Source organism: Sapajus apella, unplaced genomic scaffold (assembly GCF_009761245.1).
Source record: "Sapajus apella isolate SASKATOON/1434 unplaced genomic scaffold, GSC_monkey_1.0 scaffold37, whole genome shotgun sequence".
NCBI classification, from domain to species: domain Eukaryota; kingdom Metazoa; phylum Chordata; class Mammalia; order Primates; family Cebidae; genus Sapajus; species Sapajus apella.
The window spans coordinates 19,858,068-19,867,901 of NW_022436977.1; the positions used below are offsets into that span (position 1 = coordinate 19,858,068).

Sequence of the window (9,834 nt, forward strand, 5' to 3'; positions counted from 1 at the left end):
GTGTGTGTGTGTGTGTGTGTGTGTGTGTGTGTGTGTGTGTGTGTGTATGTGTGTGTGTATGTATTTTTTTTTTTTGGAGACAGCTCTGTCACCCAGGCTGGAGTGCGGTGGTGCCACCTAGGCTCACTGCAACCTACAATTGCTGGGTTCAAGCAATTCTCCTGTCTCAGCTTCCTGAGTAGCTAGGATTAGAGGCACACACCACCATGCCTGGCCCATTTTTATATTTTTAGTAGAGATGGGGTTTCCCCATGTTGGCCGGGCTGGTCTTGAACTCTTGACCTCAAGTGACCTGCCCACCTCTGCCTCCCAAAGTGCTGGGATTACAGGCGTGAGCCACCATGCCCGGCCAGGAAAGTCTTTCTGAATGACTCATGCCGCTGCCTTCTCCCTGGCTATACCAGTGGATCCTTTAGTGACTTTGTAGCTTATCCCCCTCTTAAAATAATTAGTTCCTTGAGGAAGAAGAATAGATTTTCTTTTTAAAACCCTACTATGTCTAACACAACAGATATTTCTGAAATACTGTTGGTTAAATAGGCCAGTCACATCACAGCCTTGTCATTACAGATGGTACCAGATTAAACTGATTGTTGGATTTGCTTTGGTACCTGTATAACCATACAAACCTAGATATTAAAATACCAGCTCCTTCCATTGTTTCCTTAAGGTGGCCTGCTAAAGTTAATCTGTATCAGATAAACTCTCCTTATATGTGAATATGTAAAGTCAGTGTTTCAGGTCAGCTAAATTATGCTTTGCCTACTAAATTAACATGGTAAAATTAGACAAAGTAGTTAATGTATAATTCTAAAAGGCCTTGAGATTTTAGTACTTGACCATTTTGAACATTTGGTAGGTATATCTGCTTAAGTCTATTGACTTATGAATAGTCAATAGAACAAAACTTCAGAGTCTCTGTTGACTTTTTGGAGAAGATTTTATATTAGTAGGTGAAATATATTTGGTAAAAATAAAATTGGAAGAGAAAAGACTAATCTGGGTTGGGTATCCATAAAGATTAGAACCACAGGATTCCTCCAGCTCTGTAGGCCCACTTTCTCTAGGAGAAGCGTCATGTTAGTCCATCTCACTGACCTCATCTCTCTTTCAATGCAGGTATCAGTACCATTAAGGTTAACATTCGTAACGCCAATTCCCTGGGAGGAGGCTTCCACTGCTGGACCTGCGACGTCCGGCGCCGAGGCACCCTACAGTCCTACTTGGACTGAACAGGCCTGATGAAGCTTGTGGCTGGCCTCAGATACACCTAAGAAGCTTGGGGCAAGGTTCATTCTCCTGCTTTAAAAAGCGCATGAACTGTAGTGCTTTAAACAATCATCTCCTTAACAGGGATTGTAAGCCTGGTTTGTTTTTATTACTTTTCTTTGACATAAAGAAAATAACTTCTGCTACGTATTACTCTCTACTCCTAAAGTTATTTACTATTTGGCTTCAAGTATAAAATTTGGTGAATGTGTACCAAGACAAGAATTAGTCACCTGAGTAACTTGGGCACTAATAATTAACCATCTACCTCTGTTTTTAATTTTGTTTCCAAAAGGCAGCTTGAAATGTTGGTTCTAATCTTAATTTTTTCCTCTTCTATAGACTTGAGAATGTTTCTTTTTTTTTCCAAATGAGAGGCTTAGAATGTACACAGATCCTAAATAGAATCAGATAATCTCTTTTTTCTCTAAAGGAGAGAAAGACTTAGAACATACATAGACCCTAAGTAGAACCACATAATTGTCTCTTTTTCTAATAAGGAATTTGGGTAATTTTTAATTTTTTGTTTTTTAAAAAAATAACCTAGACTATGCAAAACATCAAAGTGAATTTTCCATGAATGTTTTTAATATTCTCATCTCACCATTGTGATATATGCTACTAAAAACCTTTTCATATGCATCGTACCTCATTTCAAGTGAATTATTTTGATCTTTTCTTCTCTTTCCAAAAATTTACAGGAAAGTTTAGTGTAATTGGACTTTGCTATCAGTTCCCATCCTTAAGTTTTGCTATTCAATATCTGATAGATACACTGCATCTTTGGTAATCTAAGATTTGTTTACAAATGTGCAAATTATTTAGAGCATAGACTTTAAAAGCATTAAAAAAAAACTAATGGAGGTAAAAGCTATATGCGATGCAAAATAATTTTAGTGTTGATATTGTATGTGTATTTTTATTCTAATAAACTTTTGTGTTCCAGATTGAATTTGGCATTGGTCTAGTCATTTTAGTATAAGTAAATTATAGGAATGTGACTCTTGGGACAGAATTCTAATTCTCTGAAATAATCAACATATTCATCACAAAAGTAAACCTAATACTTACATTCAGAAATGCTTAGCAAAGTCAGATTTTAGTTTATAAGTTAATTCATTCTTTCAAAAATATCTGAATATCTTCTGAGTATAACGGAGAAATCCTAGGCCCTGGAAGGGAAGACTCTCTGTTCTTAAGTTGCGGAATGTTTCTTTTTCGTGAAAAATCTACATAGAATATGTACTTTGAAGGGCCGGACACGGTGGCTCAAGCCTGTAATCCCAGCACTTTGGGAGGCTGAGGCGGGTGGATCACGAGGTCAAGAGATCGAGACCATCCTGGTCAACACGGTGAAACCCCATCTCTACTAAAAATACAAAACATTAGCTGGGCATGGTGGCGCGTGCCTGTAATCCCAGCTACTCAGGAGGCTGAGGCAGGAGAATTGCCTGAACCCAGGAGGCGGAGGTTGCGGTGAGCCGAGATCGCGCCATTGCACTCCAGCCTGGGTAACAAGAGCGAAACTCCGTCCGGAAAAAAAAAAAAAAAAGAATATGTACTTTGAAATGAGTCACAGGTTTCAACCATACCCTTACTAATGCCTTTAACTCCTTTGCATCCTGGTGTCCTTTTACATCCATTACAGAAACACCTGTTAGTCCTACACATGGACTGAATCCTGCTTGAGAAAACTATCCAGTTGTGTGGGTTGGTGCACATTAGGGTATACATTCACACGCCTAAATACTACCCAGCATTTCTGTTACACAGCCCTCTGCGTCCTCCTCAGTAGCTATTCCAAACCTTCACTACATTTTCTTAGCTGATCATATTGTTGCATGTTTCATAGAGGAAATAGAGACCATCAGGCATTAGTTCCTTCAGTTTATAATCCCCTGTAGATTTATACACATTTGTATATTCTGGTTAGGTTTCTCCTTTCCTTTACAGTAAGTAGTTCTGCCTTCCTCAGGGGATATGTTCCAAGACCCCAAGTGAGTGCCTGAAACCACAGGTAGTACCAAACCCTATATATACTGTGCCTTTTCTTATACATGCACACCTGTGATAAATTTTAATTAAGATTAAGTTAATCTGGTGCAACACATTGCTGTCAGAACACGTTTTCTGTTCATGTCTTACAAACGAAAATATAATGCCTTTTCCTTCTTAACTAAGCACTTATCAACACACTGTGGCCATAACTTTTGCCATGTGTAGTGCGACAGCAAACCTAGCATGAATTTCTTTTTCCTTTATCACAACTTCACAGGAGATTCGTTCTTACCATGAATCTCAGCAACCTCAACATACAACTTTTTTCTTTTCTCGTTGAGAACTTTCACCTTTTCACTTAAAGAAAGCCACTTAGGCTTTTCTTTGGTATGTCCAAATTGCTAGCATCAAGACTTGCATTTGGGGTCATTATTAAGTAAAATAAGCTTACCTGAATACAAGGACTATGATCTGCTAACTAGACGGCTACGAAATGACTGAAGGGCGGGTGATATTTACAGTGCCATATGCTAGATGGGGGAGGATTCATGTCCCAGGTGGAGGGAGTGGAGTGGGCCAGTGCAAGATTTCATCATGCAGCTCAGAACAGCATGCAATTTAAAACTTATGAATTATTTATTTATGGAATTTTCCATTTAATATTTTTGAACCATGGTTGACCACTGGTAACTGAAACTGCAGAAAGTGAAACTTTGGACGAAGGGACTACTATACTACCTAAGCTGCCAGAGAGAATAATCAGGCCTTCACCTCATTGCATGCATTTGCTTCTCAACCCTGTATAAAGGGTCACATCTCTCCCCGCTGTAGAAAAAGGGGTGAACCTTCTGAGCAAGTCTAATCCACATAATCGTCCTTTGATCCTAATCTTTCTCATTTTTCAGAATTTGTTATACCAATTATCATTCTTCTTGTAACTCTAGCACCACCACTGCTCTGTGTGTGAGAGAGTTTTCCCCCCTCAGAAAAGAGTCATGCTCAAAACAATCCACAGTGCAGTCTACATCCCTGATCCATGATCAAGGCCTTATCATGACAAAATGATCACTCCTAGTCTGAGAGCTACCACTTGTCTTACAATATCATAGAATCAAATAGATAATCAAAATGTATATACAGATTCCACACATTTTTAATAACCAGCTCGTTTGGACTTATACAGATAGCTGAACCAACCAAAAATTCTAGCATAAGCTTTCTCATATATTTGAACTAACTTTACAATTCATTTGCTTACCTGATCTGTAGTAATGTGTACTTTGTAGCATGTATCTGTTTAGTGATTACAAACTATAATTATTGTTGCTGAAGTCAAAATATGCTTCAGGCCAATCCTGCTCCATAGGGATAATATTCTGAAGGGAATGTAGTTCAATCTCCCAATACATTTGATTGTTAGTGTTATAAGTTTTATTAGCTTCTACAATATTATTTTTACCTAATTTCCTAACGGAGACCCACCTTTAATCCCCCTCATGTTAAATTGCAAGATACAGTTCTATAACTTTGTGAATGAGCACTTTAATGCTTTGTTACTCATTTTTAAAAGCAGATGTTTTAATTTTTTGTGTGTGTGTGTGGACACAGTCTCATTGTGTCACCCAAGCTGGAGTGCAGTGGCACAATCTCTGCTCACTGTAACCTCCGCCTCCTGGGTTCAAGTGATTCTCCTGCCTCAGCTTCCCGAGTAGCTGGGATTACAGGCATGTGCCACCACACTCGGCTAATTTTTTTTTTTGTATTCTTAGTAGAGATGGAGTTTTACCATGTTGGCCAGGCTGGTGTCAAACTCCAGAACTCATGTGCTCCGCCCGCCTCGGCATTCCAAAGTGCTGGGATTTATAGGCATGACTATGTGGTCCTATTCCCTCCAATTTTCTATTATCCTATTACTTTGAGAGTGAAAACTAATCTGATTATTGGATGTGATGTTTCAGTCCCTAATCCTGTGGAAGTCTTATAGTTAATTATAAATGGCATCATAAAGGAGAAAACATTTGTGGGATTTTATAGGAAGTTAGAGGGACCCACACTATTCTCTTCAAACTGCCAGGGTGTACAAATCCCAAGGCAGATACCAAGGCTGGAAGTAGTGTGAGGTCAGTGATGTACTTACCATGTTCACAAAATTTAGGGGGGATCAAAAAATCCTCAGTAATCCAGATAAGTATTATTCCCGATAAGTATTAAAGATGATACCTGATTGCTGGCATTCCCAAGTGCCCGAAAAAAGCAAGCAAAATTCTTTTTTGAAAAAATGCAACATCCATCTAGGCTTCAAATTATTTCTGACAATAAAATCTCAAATACAGACTCCCCTACATAATCAAATACAGACAGATGCAGGAGGAGAAAACACCCCTTTAGCAAAACAACATTAAAAAGACACATCCACAGGGACTCCAGATACCAGATTACTAGACACAGACTATAAAGCATCATCCCACAGAGAAACCCCATATCCATTAGTAGTCACTCTATTTCTCCCCCAATCCTTACCCTCAAGTCCTAGGCAACTACTAACCTACTCTCTGTCTCTATCATTTTGTCTATTCTGGACATTTCCTGTAAATGGAATCATTGAATAAGTGGTCTTTTGTGATGAGCTTCTATCACTTAGCAAAATATTTTCAAGTTTCATTCATTTCGTAGCTTGTATCAGTACCTCATGTATTCTTTTTTTTTTTTTTTTTTTTTTTTTTTTTTTTTTTTTTTTTTTTTTTGAGACGGAGTTTCACTCTTGCTACCCAGGCTGGAGTGCAATGGCGCGATCTCGGCTCACCGCAACCTCCGCTTCCTGGGTTCAGGCAATTCTCCTGCCTCAGCCTCCTGAGTAGCTGGGATTACAGGCACATGCCACCATGCCCAGCTAATGTTTTTTGTATTTTTAGTAGAGATGGGGTTTCACCGTGTTGACCAGGATGGTCTCGATCTCTTGACCTCGTGATCCACCCGCCTTGGCCTCCCAAAGTGCTGGGATTACAGGCTTGAGCCACCGCGCCCGGCCAGTACCTCATGTATTCTTATGGCCAAATGAAATTCCACTGTATGGATATATACATTTTATTTATCTATTCATCAGTTGCCAAATATTTAGGTTATTTTCACTTTGGGGCTGCTAAGAAAACTTACATACAAGTTTCTGTGTGGGCATATGTTTTCACTTTTCTTGGGGTATATACCTAGTAGTGGAATTTCTGGGTCATGTGGTAACTCTATGACTTACGGAAAAATGTTATAATAAAAAAGTAATAAGAATAAATATAAGCCCACTATTATATCCAATCAGGGTATGATTTGTATGATTCATTTGTATAACTATTTGTATAATTGCTGTATGATTTTTAAAAGGCAATGAAAATGATCCAAAGGATGAAGTGGCTGCCATGTGAAGACAGACTAAAAAGATGAGAATTCAGTCTAGCAGGAGGAAAGTTGAGGAAGTTATAAAATCCAAATTATTGAAATAGCAATATAGTATCTTGACCAATCAGTTAACTATTGATTTAACAACTTTCAATACACCTCAGTAAGGGAATATGACCTTGATTAAAAAAAAAAAAAAAAGAAAAAAGGCCAGGCATGGTGGCTCACACCTGTAATCCCAGCACTTTGGGAAGCCAAGGCGGGTGAATCATGAGGTCAGGAGTTTGAGACCAGCCTGGCCAACATGGCGAAGCCCCATCTCTACTAAAAATACAAAAAATTAGCTGGGTGTGGTGGCACGCACCTGTAATCCCAGCTACTTGGGAGGCTGAGGCAGAAGTTGCAGTAAGCCAAGATCACACCACTGGACTCCAGTGCCCGTGATAGAGTGAGACATCATCTCAAAAAAAAAAAAAAAAAAAATCAAGAATTAAATAACAAAGCTACATGGGAACCTACTATATGCTAGTCATCATGCTGGTGCCTTTAAAACATACTTTATCTCATTTGACTTTTCTAAGAAACATCAAGATAGGTATTCTTTTCCTTATTAAAAAAGAAAGAAGAAATGGAGGTTAAGTGCCCATGTTAAGTTGCACCTATTTTAACCAAAAATATTCTCTTAAATCACATCATTTCTTTCCTTCTTTTTAGAGCCATATTTTGAAAAAAGTTTGCTTGTACTTTCCTTATTTGTTCTCTCACCTTCCATTCACTACTCAATCCACTTATATCTGCAGTTTTTCTCCCATTGTCCATCTGCTTCTTCTGAGTTCAACAAAGAAATGAGAGTTGTAATGGCTGGTTTTGTTTTTTTGAGAGGGAGTCTCACTCTTGTAGCTCAGCCTAGAGTACAGTGGCGTAATCTTGGCTCACTGCCGCTTCTGTCGACCCAGGGTTCAAGCGATTCTGCTGCCTCAGCCTCCCGAGTAGCTGGGATTACAGGCACATGCCACCATGCCTCGCTAATTTTTTGCATTTTTAATGGAGATGGGTTTTCACCATGTTGGTCAGGCAAACTCCTGACCTCAGATGATCTGCCTCCCAAAGTGCTGGGATTACAGGTGTGAGCCACAGTGCCCGGCCCAGTGGCTGTTTTCTAGGCTTTATCTTGAAACAAACTTCCATTCACCAAATTATGGCCTGCAGGCTAAATCTGGACTGCCATCTGTTTTTAACAGGTCCTTCAAGCTAAAAAATATATATATTTTTGCTTTTTTACATATTCTAATCATTCAAACAAATTAAAAGAAAAATAGCATTTCATAATGGATGAAAATGACATGAAGTTCAAATTTCAGTGTCCATGAATAATGTTTGTTTGGAACACAGCCACATTTATTCATTTGCATATTGTCCATGACTGCTTCTGTGCTCCAATGGCAGATTGAGTAGCTGTGATAGAGACACTATAGGGTGCTGTCACTGCTTCGCAATGTGGCTTGGCACGCCACAAATCACAGTGACACAGTTATCACTTGACAGCGTTTCAAGTGTCTCATGTGTCACTGTACCTATGGAATTTTATTTTGTTATTACCAGTCTGTATGCATCATGTCAAAACAGGGAAAGAAAAGTAAATGTCACTGTCATACTTCTAAGGTACAGTGGTGTGTGGATTATTCTGATTAAATTAGATGGCAAAATATTGTGTTTATTGTACAATGACATTATAGCTGTGCTGAAAGAATACAATTCATGTTGACATTACCAGAAGCACTCATCACAAGATTTCCAACTCACAGGAAAGCAATAATCAGAAAAAAATGGAAAATTTAAAATGAAGTATCTCATTACAGCAGAATGTCTTCACAAAAATAAAAAATGGAAAAAAAGTCTTCCACGTTTTTGTAGATAAGTAACCTAACTGGCTCATTTGTTAGCTAATCAAGAAAGCCATCTACTAATGGCTAGTTAATCAAATGATGTTTGGTTGCTGAAGAAATGTGACCAACAAACTGCTTAAAATTAGTATTAGCCTTTGGCATGCAGCGTTGCTCTCTAAACTGAGGACAATGGGAGCAACAGTAGTCAACGCAAATGATATGGAGTGGTTTTCCTTGGGCCTTGGTGAATCAACACAGGTTACTGATTCTGCTCAGTTGTGGATTGTTCAAGGAATCAGTACTGAGTCTTAAGTGGGAACTGAAGAATTGTGTGAATATCCTGACTTGCCCTCCTACCCAGCAATCAATGGTTCAGCAATGGTAAGATTTTATTGCAACCTTTTCAGCTTGGGACTGGGATTGAAGGTTTTTCCAAATAAAAGAACTGCCCACAACCACTGTTAATTACTTTGGAATTAGCTTTTGCTATAGACTTGATAATGTTTCTTTATAAATTCAATCTAAAATTATGAGGCAAAACAGTGCTTATATTCCAAACTTAAAGTCATTTAGATGACTCATCTCAATCACAAATGATATCAAATTACTTTATGTACTTCCCATGCTGTCAAAACTGAAAACAAAAAGCAAGATCTCCATTCTCCAACTGCAACAGATACATTTTCTGAGCTCAAATGACCATTCCAGCAGTGTTTTTCTGAATTCAATGCAAGAACAAAGGAAATTTCAAAGTACATTTAAATGTGCAGTTTAGGAAAGTGATTTATTGGTGCTTGCTTTGGCAGCACATGTACTAAAATTGGAAAGATACAGAGAAGATTAGCATGGCTCCTGTGCAAGGGTGACATGCAAATTCATGAAGGCTTCCATATTTTTAACTGTAAAAATTTTAAATAATTAAAAAAATTGTTTTAAAATTAAAAAAAAGAAAGTGTAGGCTAGGTGCAATGGCTCTCACCTGTAATATCAGCACTTTGGGAGCCTGCAGCGAGCAGATCACAAGGTCAGGAGTTCAAGACCAGCCTATCCAATACGGTAAAACCTGTTCCTACTAAAAAAATACAAAAATTAGCCAGGAGTGGTCGCACGTGCCTACTTAGGAGGCTGAGGCAGGAGAATTGCTGGAACCTGGAAGGCAGAGGTTACAGTAAGCCGAGATGGCGCCACTGCACTATATGCAGTGCAACAGAGTGCAACTCTGTCTCAAAAACAAAAACAAAAACAAAAAAAGAAAAAGTGATTTATCGGCAACAGCATGCTAAAAACCGACTAT

The 9,834-nt window shown here is 38.6% G+C and overlaps 1 protein-coding gene and 1 non-coding gene across 3 annotated transcripts in view; both read left to right on the plus strand.

Annotated features, from left to right (window-relative positions):
• The window catches only part of GATM (glycine amidinotransferase), an 18,029-nt gene extending 15,808 nt beyond the window's left edge, over nt 1–2,221 (plus strand). For both annotated transcript variants that reach the window (XR_004274899.1, XM_032297566.1), the window contains exon 9: nt 1,120–2,221. Coding sequence is in view for 1 of the 2 variants with exons in the window: in XM_032297566.1 (XP_032153457.1) it covers nt 1,120–1,232 (113 nt within the window). In the remaining variant the exon portion in view is untranslated. The remainder of the gene's footprint in view (nt 1–1,119) is intronic.
• Nucleotides 2,222–9,330: 7,109 nt separating this feature from the next.
• Nucleotides 9,331–9,437, plus strand: LOC116564623. The gene has a single exon (XR_004274999.1). It is a non-coding gene; the product is annotated as a U6 spliceosomal RNA (small nuclear RNA).
• The last annotated feature ends 397 nt before the right edge of the window (nt 9,438–9,834 follow it).